The 25787-nt window shown below is 37.0% G+C and overlaps 1 protein-coding gene across 4 annotated transcripts in view; it reads right to left on the bottom strand.

The window, feature by feature from the left end:
* Window positions 1-4321: 4321 nt before the first annotated feature.
* Window positions 4322-25787, bottom strand: part of TRMT11 (tRNA methyltransferase 11 homolog) — a 61395-nt gene continuing 39929 nt past the window's right edge. For all 4 annotated transcript variants that reach the window (XM_047759187.1, XM_047759167.1, XM_047759178.1 and 1 more), the window contains one exon: window positions 4322-4892. In XM_047759187.1, coding sequence (XP_047615143.1) covers window positions 4761-4892 — 132 coding nt within the window. In that variant the 3' untranslated portion in view covers window positions 4322-4760. The remainder of the gene's footprint in view (window positions 4893-25787) is intronic.

The following is a 25787-nucleotide window of genomic DNA, read 5'->3' on the forward strand; positions in this document are numbered from 1 at the left end:
GAATTTCCAGGCTAGGGGTTGAATTGGAGCTGTAGCTGCCAGCCTACACCACAGCCACAGCAACGCCAGATCTGAGCCTCATCTGTGACCTACACCACAGCTCACGGCAATGCCAGATCCTTAACTCACTGAGCAAAGCCAGGGATCAAACCCACATCCTCATGGATAACAGTCAGGTTTGTTACCACCGAGCTACGATGGGAACTCTGCTAATGGTGTTTTTCTGCTTTGGAGGAGGGAGAGGAAATAGAGACCCTCTCTCTACCAAGGATGCTCACCCATCCACCAAGACAGTCTAGGATACAGGGTGTCAGTGCCTCCTTAATAAGATACACAGAAATGCAAGACTTCTAAGGCGAATTGACTCCCAACAAGTAAAAACTATAGAAAAATAATGCAAAAAGTTTGCTGTTTGTGCTGGAAGCACTCAGACTTGTGAAGATATTCCAGTCCACGATTTATAAACAAACAAAATATAAAAGAGCCTTTACAGATTTTTAAGCTCACCAATACCAGCTCTGACCATCATGATCCATTTCACAAAAGTACACCTTAGATACAATACATGGGCAGTCCGACAATATGTGGGCAGTCTGTTAAAGCCCAAGCAAAGTACCATTTCATTTCCAATTTTAATTTTCTCCTCTGCCTTTAAAAAATCTTGACTAACTTCACACATAAGCCCAACTAATCTTCACTGCTAGATGTTAGACAAAATAAGAGTTCTTCTGATAAGCCCTCAAGAGAGAGTCAGGAAGCCTTGATTAAAAGAGAGATTTTAAAGTCACTGAGGTCAAAGCAGATTCATTTTGGGTGATTCAGTTTGGCATCATTGTGATACGACTATCTTAGCAAGAACATTCAAATTCTAGAACAAAAATATACTAAGCACATCATAATATTCCAAGAAATAAGACTAGCAGTTACACAAAGTGAAGCTGGTTTATCTTAACAGTCATCTATTAAGCCTATTTTGTTTTATGATCCCAGCTTAAGAGACTGCCATGAGAATTTAGCCCCCCTCCCCCCAAAAGCCTGTCTACAATGGCTCATGAAGGAAAGGATAAGAGCCAAATTCCAGGTTGGCCTCAGTTATGTCTAAATGTCAACTTGCTTATCCCACATAGTGAAGCATATGAACATCCTGAGGCAGACCTCTGCTTAAGGGAATAGGGTCAGGTTCCCTAGTAAGCTTTGCCCAAAGGATAGCCAGGAATGTGCTGTCTCTGATTCTATGGCTCGATAGAATCACAGATATGTTTATCATTCCGTTACAATTCTTTACACTCTAGACCTTATGTTCTCAAACCACTGTTTTAGAGAAGATCTCAGTGTTTTATAAAGTACAAACATCATCAGTCTAGTGTTATTGTGTTCATGTGTATGTTCTGGGTTAAGGCACTTTTTAATGTTTGGATTATAAACCACATTACTTGATAAATATCTGAGAAAAAAGGGAGTGGGTGAGTTGGAAATCAAAGTAGACTTCACTTATTCTATGAATACAATTCTTCTAAGAAGATTCTTACAAGCGTTTAGTTTTCTAAATAACTTTATAATGGAGCAAAACCATGCTCTTGTAAAAAGAGCCAAAGTCCTTATTCTGGTGTAATTTACTCCTTTTTGGTCAAACAGGAAAAATTAACAGTAAGGTCATCATTTCCTCAGCAACATCCACCTCCATTTCCACCCCTATGTTCCATTAATGAATTTATTTATTTATGTTTTATCTACAAAGGATTTTTTTCCCTGTACCATTAACATCAGCTTAGTTCCATTGTGCTTTATCAAGGGAGATTAGAATGGCATAGAAAGATCACTTCCCTGCAAAAGTGTCACCTCCAGTGTCCAGCAAATAAACATTGTTTTATTACACTTCTCTTTGGATTAGCAATACTTGATAACTCTTCCAGCATGGGTTAGTTTTTTCACCCAAAATGACTAAGGCCTTTGATTCAAGGGTCAAATTTGCTTATATTGGCATCTAGATAATATAACCTTAACATCTAATTTCCTGATGTTAAACAAAAAGTCAAGGAGTTCTCCTGCAGCACAGGAGGTTAAGGATCTGGCATGGTCACTGAAGTGGCTTGGGTTGCTGCTATGGTGCAAGTTCAACCCCTGGCAAAGGAACTTCCTCATGCCACAGGCATGGCCAGAAAAAAAAAAAAAAAAAAAAAAAGAAGAAGAAGCCAAATTCCTGATTCTTTCATTGTAAGAGTATAAAGCATATTATCTCAAAATTCTGTCCCAAACTTTTAAAGCCTATTTTTCATCCAGTAACATAAACACATTTACAAAGCATCTGTGCATCTGTAATGCACCTCGTATGTGAGCACAAACTCTACTTTTCCCTACCAACCTTGAAATAAAGTCCGTTTGTTGTAATCACCACTCTTCTTAAACATGTAGGGAATACCAAATTTTAAGTGAGTTTTCTCCATAAGGAAAACAGTGGTTACACTGACTTACTGCCCAGAGTTTAAATGGTTTGAAAATGTTTTATTGCTCAATCTCTGTATTTAAAGAATTAGTCATAAGGAAGTTAGTGGCAAACTGGCCCAAACGTGGGTCATCCAGGGCAGGAAGCGGCTAGAAACCTATAGCAGATTTTAAACTTTTTCAAATCTTCTGGCCACTTTGGCTAAATACCTCAAAAGACCACCTACTCCACTATTCCTGCCCAGCTATCAAAGCAGAGGAAAAAAAAAAAAAAATCCACCAGAATGGATAGGAAGGAGGTTATTTATGATCAAACACCACCAAGGTAACTGTCTGGATTTTATGGATGTTTTAATATACGCCAGAAACAAAATTACAGATTCCATCATATTATAACCATTATATAGGCTGGCCCACAGACCACCTAGGGTTCACTCACAAATTATACTGTAAATTCTTACCACAGGACTACCTAACATGCAGACATTTTGCTGGATGATATTTCTACTGGTAAGTACATGAGGAATATACATAAAACGAAAGCTATCCTGGAACTGTTCTTCTCTAACTTATGGAGAAAATGATAAAATCCTGATGCCAAAAGATAAAAATCTCTCTTTTTAGAATGAGAGGATGTGTAACCTCTGCTCTAAAATCAAAATTGGTTGAAAGTGATTGGGTTTCTTTTTCACTTCTGAGTACCAACCTTAAAATAACTGCACAAATTCACACTTTGAGTCTAGTGACATTTCAGAAATGGGAGACTGAACTTACTGATACATATGAAAATGAGCCTCACAGTATTGAAGAATTAAAGATTAGAAAGCCTCCATTAGTGGTACTAAGACAAAATTAATTTGAAATATTTTTCTAAATGTTGGACAACTTTCAAGAACTGAGTAACTAAAGTGAATGCTGTAAATTTTCCAGATCTAATTTATACTAGTTTTTGCAACAACCAAAAAAATAAAACAATGCTAAAATCTCCAAATTTCCAAATTTAGTCAGCTACAAAGTTTCAAGCCCACTCCCCACATAACCTCAAACAATTTTAAATAAGATGGCTTACAATAGAAATACTGAAAATAAATCATCCTTGAATACTTTTAGATTTTCCCCAGTGTACAAAATCACATCCAGAAACCCAAACAAAACAATCACTGAAATGTTTGAGATCGGCTGCTGAAATTCAGAGCTGCAGGATGAGAAAAGGAGAGAGAACTAAGCAGATGGTCTGCTCTCTCTCTCTGCTTGGGCAGCGCTGGTCTTCCAGAGGTCCTAAGCTCTGCATGTTCAAATTGTGAGCCCATAAAAGCCAGCAGTAACACTAATGTAATAATAATAATAGTATAAATAAAAATAGGCTCTGGTTAGAAATAGAGGATTCGTTTACTGCTGCCCTGCTGAGGTACTTTGACCACCGAAGGCAGGAAAGCTATTAGCATCCTGAATTAATGGGTATGGTGGTTTCCAAGCAAGATATTTTCATGATGGACACAATGTAGACTCAGCAAAGTTTCTCCTTCAAGAAAAATATAGCTTCTATTTCAAAGAGCTCTGATTAGACCTAATACCATTAGGGAACCATCAAGGATTTGTGTTGTTGTTACTGCTTTTAACTATCGGTTACTTTCTAAACCAAAAATTGTGGGTAGTTAAGTTGACCGACAGTCAAGGTTTAGGAATGCAGGAGCAAATCCAAGGTACAGACGAGCTTCAGATGTGGACAGGCCTCAAGGAGTTTGGAATCTTTTTAGGTTGTCAGGTCCTAGCCTTTCTCATTATCACCATTATCACTGTTATTACTTGTCTGGGATTTATAAATAATAATTCATTTCCTTTATCATATCCCCCCTGAAAAGCACTGAATACTACACAATTTTAGGAATCCTCAATAAGTTTTATTAGTGAAAATGTAAATCAATTACAATCAAAGACCAAATTAAAAACATCTACTTAATGAATAAACTCTCAACCACTATTAACGGCCTATAACATATCCAGCATATACATAACATATCTGTTTAAAAAGTCAATACTATTAGTTCCCTTTGTAAATTAATTACCAAAAATATAACTTTTCAATTTCCATAATACTTGAAAATATAAATATAAATTAAGTTCAAGAGACCACATACAACAAAACAGTCTATAAAACAAAGCTAACACTAAAAGAATTGCTGACTTTGTGGCATGTATTATGTTATATAAAATCATTCAAAACAGTACATGGTTTCTGTATCTTATACGAAAGGTCACATCCCAGATGTCTTTTCTATCGAATCCTTATTCTTTCTCCATTGTCAAAATCTTAATTTTCACTCCTGGCTAGACTTTTCTTCTTTGGCAATCCTTTTTGTTACCCCACTGAAATATTTCTCACGGAAGGAATTATGACCTTGGTATGGCAGAAAGTGATCACTCAGCAGATGTGAATACTGGTCCCGGTTCTGGTTGGTCGGAAAATACAGAAAATAGAGATGTTTGAGTTATTTCTTTAGCTAGCCTGCAGCCAAAGCAGTCACTTTACGCAAAATCTCTCTAGTACACATTTGTTTTCTTTTACTACCTGAATTAGAAATATACAACCAATTTATATATGTATCATGCTTGGGTATCCAAAGTGTTTTTACTTACTCCGTTTGATCCACAAAGTCCTCTGCACAAACTGCACAAATACTTTTACTAGGAAAATAGAGGCCCAGAGAGGGCAAAAAGAATCATCCCAGGCAACAAGTGGAGACAACCACATACATCTTCTAATTCCTAGTTCAGCACAAACGGAAACCATCTGTGACCATGAGAATTATCAAACAAGGAAGCTTCTACTCCAATGGTGTGTGCAACAAATTACTGCATCTGTATGATGCCATATAGATCAATAAAACTGGTGTGGGCTTATTACCATGTTAAGTTAATGAAATAAACTATTCCTGGCAACTTTAAGTAAATTCAGCAGATGAAGATACAGGCTGAACAAGGGATTTCCTCTCTTTCAGTCTTCAGAGACAGGTGAGGACTAGTGCTCAGACTGACATCTGGAAATTGGAAATATTAACGTGGGTTAGAATGCCATGTTTCAGCTTAGAAAACTGAGGAATACACTGAAATATCAGCATATCAGCCGAATTTCACTAGTCATCTCAAAATAAAATTTCACTTCCCATGTACTCCTGTTAATTCATATTTAATTGCACATGGATTAATGTGATTTTGAGAGTAGATGTGGAGACAATTAGAAAATATGAAGCCTAATTCTTTATCCTGGTTTCAGTACCAAAAAGGTATCTACAGATATACCTGGATATAACAATCCTTAAAATATTTTTGTATTTTTTCTCATTCCTGTATGAGGTGAACACCTACATTCTCTCTCATACTCGATTAGTAAAAACCAAGGTTTAGCAAAAATAAGGTTGGCTGATTTGTTTATTCAGAAATGATTTTGCCACAGAATATTTTTTAATCATACAAAAAACCAAATTATTAAACATGACCAGATTTTCCGATTCATTTCTTTTTCTTTTCTTTTTTGTCTTTTGTCTTTTTAGGGTTGCACCCACGGCACATGGGAGTTCCCAAGCTAGGGGTTGAATCAGAGGTGTAGCTGCTGGTCTACACCACAGCCACAGCAATACCAGGTCTGAGCCATGCCTGCAACCTACACCACAGCTCGCGGCAATGACAGATCTTTAACCCACTGAGCGAGGCCAGGGATCAAACCTAAGTCCTCACAGATCCCAGTCAGATTCGTTTCCGCTGAGCCATGATGGGAACTCCTGATTCATTTCTAAACAAGGATGGCTACTTAAATTTCATAGCACTAAGCATATTACAGTTCCAAATTCTCATAAGCACAAACACAAAAATGCCAATGGTTACTAACTTGCAAGTTATACATAATTCCCAAGTTTCCATTGTGGCTAAGCAGTAACAAACCCAACTAGTATCCTTGAGGACGCAGGTTCAATCCCTGACCCCACTCAGTGGGTTAAGGACCCGGCATTGCCATGAACTACAGTGAAAGTCGCAGACACGACTTAGATCTGGGGTTGCTGTGGCCGTGGTGTAGGCCGGCAGCTGCAGCTCCAATTGGACCCCTAGCCTGGGAACTTCCATATGCTGCAGGTGTGGCCCTAAAAAAAAGAAAAAAAAAAGTTATACATAATCACCAAAAGATAAAAAAAAAATGATCTTGTCAATCAGTAGTTATAAAGTTAAAAAATACCAAATGAAAGTAATATTCACTGTGTATTTATTGTTGGCAAAAAACTGCATTAAATGCTTTATATGCACTATGTAATATAAATCCATATCAGCTCTAAGAGATAAGTACATGGTTATCACTATCTACAGATGAGGACTTTTTTAAGAGTACAAGCCCAAGACAATAAGATGGTAAGATACAGAGCTAGGATTTGAACACAGGACTACCTGACCCAAAGATTACACTCTTTAACTATAACATGATGAGCTTTATTTCCCAAAAGAGCAAAGTTTTTCCTCAATTCCAGAAGTAAGAGTATCATTGGGAATAAACATGTAATGAACTAACCTAAGTCTTTGATAGAGGAGCTGCCTTCCCAGAAAGGAAGAGAATTGGATCAGAAATGCTACCAACTTAGTTCTACTAAGAGGATTATTTCAGTGACACAACATTTTCATTCTAAGAGGATACATAAGGGGCCATGGGATGCCTGAGAGTACCATTACCCTAGAAGTACAGTCAACTCGAGAAGAGGACACAAGTCTGGTCTATATCTCAGAACGATACCTGGGAGAGCAGTAATACAGAACAATGGTCTAGCATTTAACCTCACCTTGTACATTTCAACTTTTATCCAAAGTCTGACTGAAGAGTCATAGGAGTGGAAGGAACATGCCATCATTGCTACTCCAGGTGTTCTACATTCTGCTCTATATCACATAAGACCACCAGAACACGTGCCTACTTTCTTAACTACCCTGGCTTAATCCTGGCAGAAATATCTTTACTTGGTTATATTTAAAGCTATGTCCAAATGCTGACATCTTCTGCTATATTACTTCTCACAGCTCTTTGCATCATTCTCCAGTATGTCATCAAAATCAGAAACCTGAGTCAAATCACTCTCTCCCTTTTCCTCTTATATTTAGTCAGTCCTAAATCTTTAGGCTTTGCATACCAACTCTCTCAAATCCACTCCTCTTCATCCATAATTCCCGTACTACAGTTTAAACCTTCCACATCTCTCCTTGCTTTTTTTTTTCCCCCTAAACAGCCAGTTGCTCTGTCTTCAGTGGAGCCCTCTCCAGTCCATTCTCCATAGGGACACCAAATGCAAGTTATTCAAATGCAAATCTAATATACTAGCATTTCTGGCTAAAATCCAAATATTCCTGGTTCAAACCTTCCCCAATTCTGAAGCAATTCCCTTAATATTTGGGAGTGAGATTCGATTCAACTCAATGAGTTTGCTGAATGTCCTCTCCTCTTCTCTTGTACAAGATGGATCAGAACACTTATCAGGCAGAGTTCCCATCATGGCGCAGCAGAAACAAATCCGACTCGGAACCATGAGGTTGCAGGTTTGATCCCTGGCCTTGCTCAGTGGGTTAAGGATCCAGCATTGCTGTGAGCTGTGGTACAGGTCACAGACGTGCCTCGGATCTGGTGTTGCCGTGGCTGTGGTTTAGGCCGGCGGCTACAACTGTGATACAACCCCTAGCCTGGGAACCTCCATATGCTGCAGGTGCGGCCCTGAAAAAAAGACAAAAACAAACAAACAAACAAAAAAACCAAAAAACACTATTAGGCAATAAGATCCTTCCCAGCTCTGCCTCCAGTCCTCTATTCTCTCTTTTACCCCTCTAAGCAATGAAAGATCCCCCCTACATCAAAATGCACTGCAGACTATGTCACAGAATGTCCCAGGACTGCAGTGGTGAGGAGGATAAGACAGGACAGAAACGTGTGATCCCAGCATGCAAGCTTAAAAGGTAGATGCCTGGTAAGACAGTCAAGGACCAGGACAGGCTGGGAACCAACTCAGGCTCAGTTGCTTGTGTGCCTAGCGCACCTAAACTGCCAATTACATAGCTCACTGGAGAAAGCAGGAGAGAAAAGCTGAAGCACAATGGACAGAGTGAAGAAAAAGCTTAACAAAATAGCTTGTCTTTGATTTAAAAGATATAAATAGAGCAAACTGATAATAAAGAAGAGGATATAAAGATCGGGGCAGAGACTGAGAAGGAAAAGCAGAAGCCTGGAGAACCCAAAAGTAATGATTAAAACCTATACTAATTAAGGATAATCAAGAAAATATGTACTACTTATGACATTCTTTACCTATAACATTCTTTATCGGAATAACTTAGACCTCAAGATTCCCTGAGAAGATAGCAAAAGCAAAATAAGCCCCTAACAGACTATATAGTCAGTGCTACAGGGAACCAGTGAGAGAGAAGTACATGCTGCTGGAAAAGTGGGGAAAGACTACTAACCTTAGAAATGCAACCTCTGGGGCAGGGGTTGGGGGTGGGGTGGAAATCTTATTTATCTCCCAGGGAGTAGAGAAGAATCATTGTGAGGTATGCGTTAGGGTCCTATATTGGAACGCCTTCTTCGGAAAGACTGATTGCTCCCTGATTGTAAAATAAGATATTCATGACAAAAACTCCTGGAGAACCCAAAGCTCCAAATCTCTCGAGCAGCCAGGGATCTGGCAAGAGTGGTTCTATTAGGGGCAGCATAAGTTCTGCTTCAGGGTAAGCCAGACCCTCCAGGGATTTTGACTACCATTTTCATCTAAGTGGAAAAGACATGGTTCATAAATTGTTCCACATGAAACTTCATTTATGGCCCACACATTATCACATACATATCATACATGTAAACAGCATACCTATGAACAATACACATTTTAAATATACTCTGGGCCATATGAAATATACCATTCAGGGCATTCAGAACTTATGTTACCTCGATGCTGAAGTAAACGGTAAACTCAGTATTTTTTTCTCTTTTCTCTCTCTCTTTCATCTTGTCTTTAGTTTAGTTTGCCAGGGCTCACACTTGAGATGATGATATTCAACTCAACATATTTTTCATCACCTTTTGATAACTCTTGTCTATTCACATTCCCTGCCCATCTCAACCGAGAATATCTACAGATTTTTTTTTTTCAACTCAGTATCTCAAAGGCTCAAGTGTTTACTCAAAAGGAGAAGAGTGTCCTCAGCAACACAACCCTTGATGTCCCTCAGTAACTCAAGCTTGTCTCAGTGTTTGAGTTATGGTTTCTCTAGCACTTCCAAATCTGTCCATCACTGTCGGTCACGAGATCATCTATGTATCATAAAACCTGAGTTGTGCCAATTTCGGGTAAGCAAGAAAGAAATACTTCATGGAAAATAAAAACACACAAAGAATTAGGAAATGCCAAGAAAGAAAATGATGATAATATAAGATTACAGACCACCTTTCCCAATTTTCATAACTACTAGTTAAATTTTGGCGCATGCAGTAGTTAAGGAAAGATGAATAAAATATTAAGATTGTTGATTACACTACCATTTATCATTTTTATAACCAGAAATTAAGAATTTCTGTAGGAAAACTTGTCTTAGCTACAGATGGCTACATAATGGAAATATGCAGCTTTCAGACTTTTTAACCTTGTTAAGACAAACAGCAATTATAAATACGACAATAATATATAAGTTCTGATTCAAGAAAGCAACTGATATATATTTACAAACTACATGTTTTACTTTTTTACATATTTACTTAATTTTCTGCATCTTTCCACAGTAGATTATCTTAATTTTGCAGATACAGAAAGAGACTAAAAGTGTTTGAATAACCTGCCACAGTCACACAGCTAGTAAGCAGTATTGCCAGAATTGCAGACTAGATCAGACCTCACTTTTTTTTTTTTTTGTAGAAATTACATCAAAACAATGGTTAAAGAGTTAACTTTCCACATGGTAGATTAGTGGGTCATTCAAAATGGAGTTTGACATTTAAAGGACATTCTTCACGGAACAGCAACATTATGGTAGCACAAATTTCAGATTTAAACTTTTAGACTGAACCCCTTTAACCACTGTCCCACCCAGCCAATTTCCTGTCCTATCAGTACTGCTAATTCTAAACATAAACCACTCGAGGAATTTTAACACACTTGCCAAAAAAAAATCAATGGAAGCCTTGCAAGTGGTAGTGTACTTTTATGTGTACACTGCCCTCTGCTGGATGAAGCAGACAAATCCTTCCAGTAGTATTCACTGACAGTTCATAAAGCAGAACTATGCATCCGGCAGTCAGTCAGAAGCACTCGGTTTCCCCTACAGTGTGTGAGTCCTAATTGCTACAAACATCTACAGTCACATAGCACCAACATGATCCAGATGGTCATTTTCCTTCAAGGGACATTTGCATTATTCACACTATATCTTTTTTTTTAATGTGGAAATACATAAATACATATTTACCTTAGTGATTCTAAAGTCTATCATTGTCACTTACATCCAACCTAGAATTGCAAATTATTCTCTAAAAAAACTAAAGTCCATAAACTAGACCTTATTCAGGTTAATCCTTAATTTTTTTTGTAAGATTTTTATTTTTACTATTATAGTTGATTTACAATGTTGTCAATTTCTGCTAACTCTAGATCAAAAATAGAGCATGAGGAGTTCTCGTGGTGGTACAGCGGAAACAAATCCAATTAGAAACCATGAGATTGCAGGTTTGATCCCTGGCCTTGCTCAGTGGGTTAAGGATCTGGTGCTGCCATGAACTGTGGTGTAGGTCGCAGACTTGGCTTGGATCTGATGTTGCTGTGGCTGTGGTGTAGGCCCACAGCTATATCTCCAATTGGACCCCTAGCCTGGGAACCTCCACATGCCTTGGGTGCAGCCCTAAGAAGCAAAAAAAAAAAAAAAAAGCATGAAAAAGAACAAAAGAGTCATTAAAAGGAAAGTACTTTAGTCACTTAGAATTGAATAAATGTTAACGTAAAGGGGAAGAAATCCTGAAGAAACAAAACTGTATGTTTTGTAGTAACATTTGAAGCTGACACTTTAAATGGAGCTAATGTCACTCTGGATTATAACAGGAGAACAACGTATATATAAAAGCATTCTCAAACTGAGCATTATAGAACTGCTCAGACTTTAAACAAACTGAAGATTCTCCATTGAGAACTCCACTTAGGTAAAACTGTCCTCTGATGACTGCCTTCTCCCCAGAAATCTGCCATTCTTTGTTATCATCTCCTCCTTAAGCAGAAGAAGGTGTTACGATTTTCCACAGTAAGGTGATTCAGTTGCTTTTTTGGTTTGTTTCTCATGAGAAATGAGGCCTAAGTACCATAGGATTTAAAATATTTGTGTAATACTGACTTCTGAAGAGTAATGTCAGGGTAACGATAAAATCCAATGTAATGTATTTTGAAACAGAAAACTTTTGGCTTGCCATAACTACCTTTTGATTGTTTTTATTCTAGAGGGGCCCAAACAATCACTGAACCGTTACTACTCATTCCATAAATATTTATTGAGTGGTGAGCAAAACAGTCAAGCTGTGCAAATTCACAGAACTTTTATAGTAGCAGGAAACAGACATTAAACAATACAAACATATACTTACAGACTGTGATTAAACACTAGGGAGAAAAGAGTACCATAAGAATATAAGGAGACATTACCTAGATGGGGGAGAAGAGAATGGACAAGAAAGGCTTCCCTAAAGAAGTGACATTTACCTGATATCTAAAGGATTAATCAAATTTACTCTTAGAGACAGGGAAAGAAAGCACTCCAGGGAACACAACCAGGGAGGAAACACAACATGAGAAGACTCAGACTAGAAAGCGGTAGGTACACTTTGGGAGCTAAAAGCAGGCTAGTGCAGCTAAGGCCTGGAAAACTAAAGGGAAGGTGGCACAAAATGAAAGTGGAGAGAAAGGCCAGAAGTAGATCAGCCTGGCCTTGAAGGTTAGGTGAAGAATTCTGAATTTTAGTCTAAATTCCACAGAAAGTTACTGATGACTTCTAAGCAGGGGAATTTCATTATCTATTTATATTCTGAAAGATACTCTGCCTACTGTACAGGAAATGCAATGGTAGGAGAAACTCCAGAAACAGGGAAACTAGCTGGAAGACTAGTGAAGTAGCCCAGGAAAGCAGCACTGCACCATGTCCTTTGAGAAGTTGGGGGAAGGATAAAAATATATGCAAGAAAACTACCACCTACTTTCTTACCCCAAGACAGATTTTGAAAAATTATCCTTAACTCCTGTCTCCCTTTCATCAGGTCCTGCTACACCTACTTCCCCTGAAACTCTCAGTTCCACTGTCTCACCCCCAATCTCCAATTTCTACCCTTCTTAGTTGACAGCCTCATCATCTTCGTATGACCATGCCAGAAGCCTCCATGCTGGTATCACAAGCATCTTTCCACAACTCAAATTTGCCTGCATATTAAAGTCTGAGTGGCCTTCCTAAAACAAGAACTTCTGCCACCCTCCTAACTCACATCCTCAGGGCCTGCCATGGTCAACAGGATTTGAAACTCTTTGGTGTATAAAGACCTAAAACCAGGCAAGCCTTTGGCTTTCCTCTTCATCTCCAACCACTCCTCCCCCAAACACTTAGTATTTTAGTCATGCCGAAATATCCCTGAATGCACCCAAGCCCTCTCATGTCTCTGTACGTCTGCTGAAAAATGTTGGCCTCTTGAGTCAATTACCATCTCTCCAGGAAGGTGCTCTCTGGTATTCACAGGTCACTACAGAACCAAGCACATTCCGTTGGAAGAGTTGGGCCATCGTTTCTCCAATGTGCAAGTTCTCTAAGGATAAGGACTGTTTTATTAGTCTGTTCAGCCTCAACACCTGATACAAATGGTTCCATAAACACATGCTGAGTGATAAAAGCCATGGCTTTCCCCTCAGGGAACAGGTAATAAAGTCAGAAAGAGAAACACACAAAAATATACGGAGTTCCCATCATGGCTCAGCGGAAACAAATCTGACTAGTGTCCACGAGGTCACAGGTTTGATCCCTGGCTTTGCTAAGTGGGTTAAGGATCCAGCGTCATCGTGAGCTGTTGTGGGGTAGGTCACAGATGCAGCTCGGATCCAGTGTTGCTGTGACTGTGGTGTAGGTCAGCAGCTACAGCTGTGACTGGACCCCTAGCCTGGGAACCTCCATATGCCACAAGTGCAGCCCTTAAAAAAAAAAAAAAATTATACATGATTGTAAAAAATCAGTAAAAGACAGTTTTCTTTCTCTTTTTTCCTAGTACCTTTTCCATTCACTCTCAATACTAACATCCTTCTTTACAGAGAAAATAAAGGAGTCATCAGGTATGAATTTCCTCAACTTCCCTGCCCCAGTTCAACATCTATAAGAAACTGGATTCCCCTTGCTTAAGTCTACAGTCTCATCTCTCACACCCCTCCCTTCCCATATTCTAACTAAAGTCAAAATTCTCTCAGAGAATCCCTTTACTGTCCAAAGAGTTATCTCTCTCTTTTTTTTCTTTCGGCTGTGCCTGCAGCATGTGGAAGTTTCCAGGCAAGGGAATGAACCCGCGCCACAGAGGCCTGCAGTGACAACACCAGATCCCCAACCTACTGTGTCATAAAGGAACTCACAAAAGAGTTATTTTTAAAGAATCCCCCAATAATATACCTAAGGATTTATAAAAAACAACTTATAAAAATCAATTTATAAAAATTTCTGTTTTAAATCAAGAGATTTTTCCCTAGAAAAGTATCACTTTAGGGATGAAGTTGAAAACCATTTAAAAGAAAACCAAAGGACTTCTATTTTAATTATAGGTCAGGTTTAAGTTGTCCTTTTACTTACTGACAGTTCCTGATAATGAGATAATGATTTCTTCTACCTCACCAGTATTAACCTTAAGTCATTTATATTCTCAAAAGTGGCAGCTGTTTATATAAAACAGAAGTTTCACTGCAAACACTTGAATACAAATGGCTTATGAAACTTATTCTATGATAAGTGGAAACCAATGATGCTGTCATCATAGTAGAAGCCATCAAACTGGTGATGCTCATCTTATTTTGTCAAGGAAGACTTCTGGATTCATGAAACAGATTAGAGGTATAATATACATTCTTTAACAAGGTGAGAGGAAGAAGGCAAAGAGATGGAAGAGGAAAATAGTGAGTAGATTTTCCTTCTTGTATATTAGCAGAGAGTGAAATGAAATATAAATGACAGTGCTGAATATAATGGACCTCAGTTCAGCTTCAGGGTAATTACCCATGTCCGGCTTTTGTTTAAAAATCCTGTTCTCCTTATCAAAGCTTCCCACTGTTCTACATCTGGTACTAGACAGTAGCTATAGAAACCACTTGTGCTAAAGTTATACAACCCTAAACAGCACTAGGCCATTTCCAAACCAAGGACAAGCAGGTCAAAAGTCTGGCATCCAATACTATGAAGGGAAACCTCTGGCATTATTCTTAATGGGAACAAGGTAAGGGTTAGAAATCTTCATCCCTAAATTAGGCATTTACATATAATCTGTACTTGTAAAAAAATTTAATTGCTCTGCAAGATATTAAGTTACCTAAAGCCTGTCAAAATATTTTAATATATGTAAAAATCTCCATATCTAGAGTTCTGAAAATGAATGACATTTAATGACTGAACTTTGATATCTGGCACTCAACACATAATTTCTTTGTAATTGTAAAAAGACCATCATGTTCTATTTGTGCTATCACAATGATACAGAACCATGAGTACTTTCTACATGCTCCCCACTAAAACCTACAACTTCATGCAATTCAAAACTTAACCTCAAACATTAAAACACAAGCCAATACACAGGATAAAAATGTAATGACAGCTTATTAGTTATGATATCTAGTAGTTAATTAAAGTTGAGAAGAATCTTATGTACCCTAAGCAGCAAAGGGTGAGTAATAGACCAAAACATGCAGAGACATGAACATACCTACTCTCTCGCTTTAATTTGAAGACAAGTCTTTTCCTTGGTGACTTTTTTTTAAACTGTCACAATCCATTAAGAGGATAACTAATAAAAATACACATGCATTTGTATAAAGATCAGAAACAAAATTACTTTGATAGTAATGATATTACAAAGGAAAGCAAGGAAGTGATTATCATAAAAGTCAGATTAGTGATTACACCTGCAGGGGGAGGCGTTTATGATCAAAAACAGCCACAAAAGAGGGTGCTTCAATATGCTATAATTTTGACCTTGGTGGTGGTTACAGAGGTATTGGCTTTATAATTATTCACTACACTGTACACTTAGGCACCGGGCAAAAAATACACATTAAAAATCTCAGGGTTGGGTTCATGGTGGGTTATGTGAGAAGACACAAGTTTGGGTCTGAATTTGCTCAGTGGTTAATGAATCTGACTAGGAACCATGAGGTTGAGGGTTCGATTCCTGGCCTTGCTCAGTGGGTTAAAGATCCAGCGTTGCCCTGAGCTGTGGTGTAGGTCGCAGACACAGCTCGGATCCCACGTTGCTATGGCTCTGGCATAGGCTGGAGGCTACAGCTCCGATTCGACCCCTAGCCTGGGAACCTCCATATGCCGCAGGTACGGTGCTAGAAAAGACCAAAAAAAAAAAAAGAAGAAAGAAAAAAAGAAAAACACTAGAAAGATAATTCTAAATTAGATAACTATATGATAAATAAAAAATACAACCCCCCCCAAAAATGTGTTATTTGAAAATTATAAAGGAAGCTCTAGAGGATTATGCTGACTCTGTACATAAACTTCCCATTTCCCTAAACCAATCATGCCTTGGACTCCCAGATGATACTGTATATATTTCAACTGACTTCTGCCCAAGATTCCATAACAGCAGCATATTAAAGCCTGCTTTATTGTCATGGTTTGAAAATATGAACATTAGAGCTGAAACATTAAGAGGAATGTTCTCTCTGCCTTCAAAGAACTGATTTTTCCTGCAAATAAAAGAATCATATCCAAATAGCACTGTAAGTAGAAGGATTCAGGTATCTTAAAAGGACTTCTTCTTAGAGGTAGTAGGGGATAGACTTTTTGCTTTCTTCTGGTTTACCAAAAACAGTAATTTAAAACTATTATGATAGCATTATTTTAACAAAAAAATCCAGTTTGGCAAAATCATTTAGTTGTAGAAGTATAAAAGAAAATGTCAAATGACCCTCTAAAATTTAAATTCAAGGAAAAGTACCATTAACAGCAAAAGCAATTCATTCAGAACTGAGTAGATGATGTGATCCTTAAAACTGAATTAATATGATAATCAGCATCATCAGATTTCTATCTGCTCTTATAAGCCTCTTTCAAATATCTCAAGTTGAAACATATATATATTTTTTTGTCTTTGTCTTTTCTTAGGGCCACACCCGCGGCATATGGAGAGTCCCAGGCTAGGGGTTGAATCGGAGCTGTAGCCTCCATCCTACGCCAGAGCCACAGCAATGCCAGATGCGAGCCCTGTCTGCAACCTACACCACACCTCAGGGCAACACTGGATCCTTAAGCCACTGAGCAAGGCCAGGAATTGAACCCACAATCTCATGGTTCCTAGTCAAAATTGTTAACCACTGAGCCATGACGGGAACTCCGAAACATAATTTTTACATAAAAAATCTTCCTTCTGATTTGCAATACAAAAAAGATTCTCTTGCTTTCTCCAACTTTCACCATTGCTCTCTCACACACAGAAAGACACACACTTTGATGGTAATGAAGACTGTATTAAGACCTAGACTGAGTTCATATCCAGCTACCATGTTCTCACTTAGTATCACCCTGTCCTATTTTTCTCACTGATAAATGAAGTGGCACATATTTCCTACCAGGAATATTATATGATCGAAATACTTCATACCTAATCTCTCATATTTCATACCTAACCTCTAACCTTTAATTGCTCTAATCAAAAGGAAAATACCCAACTGTCCTGGCAAGAGATAGGCAAAAAACAAAAATATTTCAGAAAGAAAGATCAACTGGAAGAAACCACCTTTAATTCAAATGGCTGCCAAGTGAAAAACAACAACATTAATCCCGGGAAAGGTTAACGCATAGTGGAAATAGGCACAGGTGTTACGTCAGCAAAACACCAGTTTCTGATCTGTCACACTACTGTCATTCCACTATATAAACTTCTTACACAAAGACGAATTTCTTTCACTTCAAGCCAATTTTAAGTCATTTTCTCAGACAAGTGAACTCAGTTTCTCTTCTCTCCCTTCCCCATTTAAAAGACTGTTGTTATAAGGTTGATCTTTTTTTTTTTTTCTGCCTCCACAGCTTCAAAATCTTTCAGTCCTCTAGTAAGTTTCTCAATGTTGCCCACTGTCCATTCTGATTAATGAAGCATTCATAGGCTTCATGTTACTGGACTCTTTCATTCAGTCCAAAATAAAACATTAAATTAACTTTCATCACCTGCCACTATGACCTCCCAATATTCCCTATCATCTGAACTATATTAGCTAGTTATAAAAAAATGACAACTGATTCAGACAATAGCATAACTTTAGCTTAATTAATGTCCATATGATATCTAAAATTAAACTTGCCTATACCTCAGTACTTCTCAAATTACTAGCAGTATAAGGGAGCATGTCAAGTAAATAAGCCACAAAACAAGCAGGGCACATGATAAACCATTTAGTGCAATGGCAATTTAAGATAATTTTCTTATATTGAACCAAGTACTAGAGCATATAAAAGTCACATGAATGTTTTTCAAAAAAATGTCAAGGAAGTTTGAAAATGGCTGTTTTAGGTACGCATTCATTTGTCCAAGTATACTGGTATAAAACATCGAGAGTATTGTTTTAGGCAACTTTCACTGAAGACAAACTACTACCCTTGTATTCTGAAATGTTCTGGACAACTCATATTCTGAACCCGTGCTGATCTCTAGAGACCAGCATTTTTCTCCTATAAATTTTGTATGACAAAAATGTTTTACAGGAGTGACCACAACTACAGATAGCAGCATCGACTACATGTTCTCTCAATAGGAAAAATGAGTCCTAGTAAAACAAATCACATTCTACCATAACCCCATGATCAATGAGGAAAGACTATCTTTAAAAGAAACTTGTTACATGCCACTCAAGAATATCTGCCTTTTAATCTTGGCATATACTAAAGGTAGAATTGTGTTTTGATAAAGAGGCAACATGATGTAAAAAAAAAAGGGACATAGAATTTCAGCTACAAAGAGGAATTTTGGTTTCAAATTGGTCACTTCCTATTTAAGTGGACTGGGCTAGTCCTAAGCCACTTTCTCATCTCTAACATGGGCAAAATAAGGTCAAATGGATGTGAAACCTCTGTAAAAAATAAAGCATTATAAAAGTGCTATTTATCATTCACTTAGCTTTTGGACTTCATCAACAGGGAATAATGACAAAAAAAAACGGTTTCTCTTATCAGGCATCTTCATAAGTTTAACATGGTTAGCGAAAATTTTCTTCTTTATTACTAATGTTCAATAAGTCTAAAAACTATAGCCAATGATGTAGAGATAAAAAATTTTATGAAATATCTATATTTTTAGATAGTTTTTGCATTTATAGTGTATGTTTATATTTTAAAGGCGGGGGGAGAGGGAGAACACTTTATAATAACATATCGAGTGGGCCAAAAGTTATACTGAAGTTAAACTTAACAGTGACAAATCAAAAATGAAGAGACACAGTATACAAAAGTGTAAAAATCTAAAATTAATAGTCTTCCATTGCCAAAATCAACAACACTGAACAAGGTCGAGAATAATTTGTTAGATGTGTATGAGAACTGTTTGACAATTTCATGTCATCACTTGCATTATAAAGGACCGGAATCTTGCTGCAATTATATACACTCCTTTCCATGAAAACAGAAAGTAAAAAATGAAGTAATTAATTAAAAACCAAAAGTGATTATTTTAACATGACAAAGTAATTTCAGTCATAATAAACACCATACAAGTTAAAACTCACTGATTAAAATTGATTTTATAAAGTGAAGACCATTTCAAAAAATTACTCGAGCAATAGGGTTTTGCCTTGTTTTATAAATTAATGTGGAAGGACAAAAGTAAAATGATAAAAAGCAACCTAACAAAAAGGAACACTGCCTTGAAGACATAAATAGATATTTCTCCAAAGATGACATACAAACAGCACATGAAAAGATGCTCAACATCACTAATTATTAGAGAAATGCAAATCAAAACCACAATGAGGTATCACCTCACTCCGATTAGAATGGCCATCATTAAAAAGTCTACTACTAATAAATACTGGAGAGAGCATGGAGAAAAAGGAACCCTCCTACACTATTGGTGGGAATGCACATTGGTACAGCTGCTATGGAGAACAGTATGGAGGTTCCTTAAAAAATTAAAAACAGTTATGGTATGATACTGCAATCCCATGCCTGGGCATATATCTAGAGAAAGCTCTAATTTGAAAAGATATGTGCCCCCCCCATGTTCACTGCAGCACTATTTATAATAGCCAAGACAGGAAGTAACCTAAATGTCCATTGATAGATGAATGTATAAAGATATGGCACACATATATGCACACTCAATGGACTATTACTCATAAAAAAGAATGAAATAATGCCATTTTCAGCAATATGCATGGTCCCAGAGATTATCATACTAAGCGAAATAAGCCAGTTTATATGTGGAATTAAAAAAAAATACAAATGAACTTATTTATAAAACAGAAACAGACCCACAGACACAGAAAGTAAACTTGTAATTATCAAAGGGGGTAGGGATAAATTGGGAAGGAGGGAAAAATTGGGAGGATGGGATTAATATATATACACTACCATACATAAAATAGATAGGGCCTACTGTATAGCACAGGGCTACTGTAGAGCACAGGGAACTATACTCAATGTTTCGTAATAACCTACAAGGGAAAAAAATCTGAAAAAGGATGAATCACCTGAAACTCACATGACACTGCTAATCAAGTATACTTCAATTTAAATAAATAATTCAAAAAAGAAGCTACAAATGTAAAGAAAATTAAAAAGCTAAAAGTATCTAAGGTGAGTGCCCTTATTTTTCTTTTTTTTGTCTTTTTTTTGGCTATTTCTTGGGCCGCTCCCGCGGCATATGGACGTTCCCATGCTAGGGGTCGAATCGGAGCTGTAGCCTCCGGCCTACGCCAGAGCCACAGCAACGCAGGATCCGAGCCGTGTCTGCAGCCTACACCACAGCTCACGGCAACGCCGGATCGTTAACCCACTGAGCAAGGGCAGGGACGCAACCCGCAACCTCATGGTTCCTAGTCAGATTCGTTAACCACTGAGCCACGACGGGAACTCCTATTTTTCATTTTTATATAGGAGAAATATTTTCAGAAGTATCCTTAGATCATTTTCTATTTCTTCTGTGTATCACATTTATTTAGGGAAATATTATAAATCCAGAAATCATACTACACTTTCTTTCTTTTTTCTTTTTTTTTGTCTTTTCAGGGCTGCACTTGCAACACACGGAGGTTCCCAGGCTAGGGAATGGAATCGGAGCCACATGGGATCTGAGCTGCATCTGCAACCTACACCACAGCTCATGGCAACACCAGATCCTTAACCCACTGAGCAAGGCCAGGGATCAAACCTGCAACCTCATGGTTCCTAGTTGGATTCATTTCTGCTGCGTCACGACGGGAACTCCTACACTTTTTTAAACAAATGAAATTCATGGGAAGTAAATGTGAAACTATCCACAATGGGTCTTAATTTTGCCATTTTTAAGACAAAAATAAATGATTTATGTGGCCCAATAATTTTTGAAGTTTTTCTCTAGATTTTTCTTCTTCCAATTCTTTGGAATAATACTCAAGCCATCACAATCATCATACTTCCATGGAGGCCACAAAATAAAGACTGCTGATATCACTCACTGTACTTTCTAATATCAAGACTTAAAACTGCAAAATCTATAGGCAATATTTGTTTTTTAATGTAGTAAAGCACATCTTAAACTATCTAACTTTATACCTCAACAAACTAGAAAAAGAACAAATCCAGAGTTAATATAAGAAAGGAAATAAAAATCAGAACAGAAATAAATGAAATAGAAACCCTCCTACACTGTTGGTGGGAATGTAAACTGGTACAACCACAATGGAAAACAGTATGGAGGTACCTTAGAAAACTATACATAGACCTACCATATGACCCACAATCCCACTCTTGAGCATATATCCATACAAAACTTTCCTTGAAAAAGACATATGCACCCTCATGTTCACTTCAGCTCTATTCACAATAGCCAAGACATGGAAACAACCTAAATGTCCATCAACAGATGAATGGATTAAGAAGATGTGGTATATATACAGAATGGAATACTACTCAGCCAGAAAAAAGAACGAAAATAATGCCACTTGCAGCAACATGAGTGGAACTAGAGGCTCTCATACTAAGAGAAGTAAGTCAGAAAGAGAAAGACAAATAGCATATGATTTCACTTATATCTGGAATCTAATATATGGCACAAATGAACATTTCCACAGAAAAGAAAATCATGGAACATGGAGAACAGACTTGTGGTTGCCAAGAGGGAGGGGGAAGGAGTGGGAGGGACTGGGAATTTGGAGTTATTAGATGTAAACTATTGCCTTTGGAATGGATAAGCAATGGGATCCTGCTGTACAGCACTGGAAACTATGTCTGGTCACTTGTGATGGAGCATGGTAATGTGAGAAAAGCATGTATAATGTATTGTGACAGGGTCACCTTGCTGTATAGTAGAAAATTGACAGAACACTGTAAACCAGCTATAATGGAAAAAATAAAGATCATTATTTTAAAAAATCTAAAAAAATCTAAATAAATGAAATAGAGACTAAACACAGAAAAATGAATGAAACTAAGAGCTGGTTGTTTGAAAAGATAAATAAAACTGACAAGCCTTTAGCTAGACTCACCAAGAAAAAAAAAAAAAAGGCTCAGATAAATAAAACCAGAGCTGAAAGAACAGATTTTAAACTAATACCACAGAAATACAAAGGGTCATAAGAGACCACTGTCAATAATCATACGCCAACAAATTGCACAACCTGGAAGAAATGCACAAATTCCTAGAAACATAAAACATTCCAAGATTAAGTCATGAAGAAACAGAAAATCTGAATAAACCAACTACTAGTAGAGATTGAATCTGTGATCAGAAATCTTCCAACAAACCAAAGCAGAGGACCATATGACTTCCTTGGTAGATTCTACCAAGTATTCAAAGAAGAACTAATACCATCTTTTTCAAAGTCTTTCAAAATACAGAGGAGGAAGGAACACTTCCAAACTCATTCAATGAAGCAATTATCCAAAACTAGGCAAGGATACCACTAGAAAAGAAAACTACAGGCCAATATCCCTGATGAATACAGATATAAAACTCAACAAAACAGTACAAACCAAATTAAATGATATATTAAAAGAATCATAAACCATGATCAAGTTGGATTTATTTCAGGGATGTAAGAAGGGTCCAACACCCACAAATCAATCAATGTGACATACCACATTAACAAAATGAAGAAAAAAAAATATCATCTCAGTAGCTGCAGAAAAAAAGCATTTGATAAAATTCAACATCCATTGATGATTAAAAACTCTCAACAAAGTTGATATAGAGGGAGTGTACTGCATGTAACATAATAAAGGTCATGTGTGACGAGGCCACAGCTAACACCCAACTCAACAGTGAAAAGCTGAAAGCTTTTCTTCTAAGATCAGGAAGAAGATAGGATGACCAATTTTTACATTTTTATTCAACACAGTATTGGAAGTCCTAGTCAAAGCAATTCAGCAAGGTATAAAAGACATCCAAACCGGAAGGGAAAAAATAAAACTGTTACTGTTTGCAGATGACTTGATACTACATATAGAAAACCCTAAACACTCCACTAAAAAACTGTCAGAATAAATAATAGTTTCAGATTCAGTAAAGTTGCAGAAGACAAAATCAACTGTGTTTCTATATACTAATAAACTATCGGAAACAGAAATTAAGGAACAATCCCATTTATATTTGTATCAAAAAGAATAGAATACCTAGGAATAAACTTAACCAAGGAAGTGAAAGATCTGAAAACTAGAAGACATTAAAAAAAGAAACAGAAAAAAACACAAATAAATGGATAGATATTCCATACTCATGGACTGGAAAAATTAATATTGTTAAAATGTCCATACTACAGATTCAGTGCAATCTTATTAAAATTCCAATGATGCTTTTCAAAAAAAGAGGACAATCCTAAAATTTCTATGAAACTGCAAAAAGAACCCAAATAGCCAAAGCAATCTTGAGAAAGAAGAACAAAGTTGGAGGCATCATGTGTGTTGATTTCAAACTATATTACAAAGCTATAGCAATTACAACAGTATGGCATAAAAAGATATACAGATCAATGGAACAAAATAGAGCCCAGAAGTGTTTAAACCCATACTTTTATAGTCAATTAATTTATGACAAAAGAGTCAAGAATATACAATGGAAAAAGTCTTCAATAAATGGTATTGGGAAAGCTGGAAAGCCACATGCAAAAGAATGAGATTCTATCCTCTTATACCATACACAGAAATTAAGTAAAATGGATTAAAGACTTGAATATAAGGCCTAAAACCATAAGACTCTTAGAAAACAAAGATGGTAAGCTCCTTCACATCAAACTTGGTGGTGATCTTTTGGATCTCACTTCAAAAACTAAGGCAACAGGAGTTCCTGTTATGGCTCAGTAGTAACGAACCTGACTAGTATCCATGAAGATGTGGTTTTTATCCCTGGCCTTGCTCAGTGGGTTAAGGATCTGGCGTTGCCATGAGCTATGTTGTAGGTCACAGACAAGGCTCAGATCCCATGTATAGGTTGGCAGCTTCAGTTCCAATTTGACTCCTAGCCTGGCAACTTCCATATGCTGCATGTGTGGCCCTAAAAAGCAAAAGGGAACAAAAAGCAAAAATAAACAAATGAGACTATATCAAATTAAAAAGTTTCTGCACAGCAAAGGAAATCATCAACCTACCAAATGGGAGGAAAGATTCACAAATTATCTGATAAGGGGTTAATATCCAAAATATATGAAGAACACATACAACTGAAAAGCCAAAAAAAAAAAAAAAGATTAAAAAGACGGACAGAGGATCTAAATAGACATTTTTCCAAAACAATATACAGATGGCAACAGGTATTTGAAGAGATGCTCAACATCACTAATCAGGGAAATGAAAATCAAAACCACAATGAGGTATCACCTCAAACCTGTCAGAATGGCTATTATCCAAAAGAAATAACATGTAAAGAAAAGGCAACTCATGTGCATTGTTGGTAGGAATAAAAACTGGTGCAGCCACTACAGAAAAAAGTATGAAATTATAAAAACATAACTGCCATATGATCCAGCAATTCCATTTCTGGTATGTATCTGAGTAAAATGAAAATATTAATCCAAAAAGACACATACACCCCAATGTTCACAGCAGTTATTTGAAATAGACAAGATATGGAAGCAACCTAAGTGTCCACTGATGGATGAATGGATAAAGATGTGAGATGTATCTATATACACACACACATATGTACAATGGAATACTATTCAGCCATTAAACAGAATGGAATCTCGCCATTTACGACAACATGGATGAACCCTGAGAGCATTAAGCTAAGTGAAATAAGTCAGAGAAAGACAGATACCATATGATCTCACTTATATGTAGAATCTAAAAAATAAACAAAAAACCAAGCTCGTAGATACAGAAAACAGATTGGTGGTTGTCAAGGAGCCAGGGGGTGGGGGTGGAGAGGGACAGTGGAGGGGGTCAAAATGTACAAACTTCCAGCTTATTCAATAAATAAGTCATGGGGATATAGTACACAGCATGGAGACTATAGTTAAAAATACTGTTTGCATATCTGAAAGTTGCTTAGAAAGTAGATCCACAAGTTCTCATCACAAGAAAAAAAAACTTTATAATTATGTATCGTTGTGAATGTTAACTAGACTTACTATGGTAATCATTTCATAATGTATACAAATATCAAATCATGTTGTACAGATGAGAAACTAATACATCAATCATACCTCATTAAGAAAAAGAACACTAATGTCTGCCACATTCACTTTACTTTCTAATTTTAAAGATAAAATGTCAAAATCTAATTTTCATATCTATTGTTCATATAGCCGGCAATGTTAGTTACTACTTTTATTATTACTAACTCAAATAAATACCTTAAGTGCTGTGATTTCTAAGAGCTGTAATGCTACTATTTGAATTATCAAATGTCTCACTTCCCTCAAAATACTAAAAGACAAATC

The sequence above is a fragment of the Phacochoerus africanus genome, chromosome 2 (assembly GCF_016906955.1).
Source record: "Phacochoerus africanus isolate WHEZ1 chromosome 2, ROS_Pafr_v1, whole genome shotgun sequence".
Taxonomy (NCBI): domain Eukaryota; kingdom Metazoa; phylum Chordata; class Mammalia; order Artiodactyla; family Suidae; genus Phacochoerus; species Phacochoerus africanus.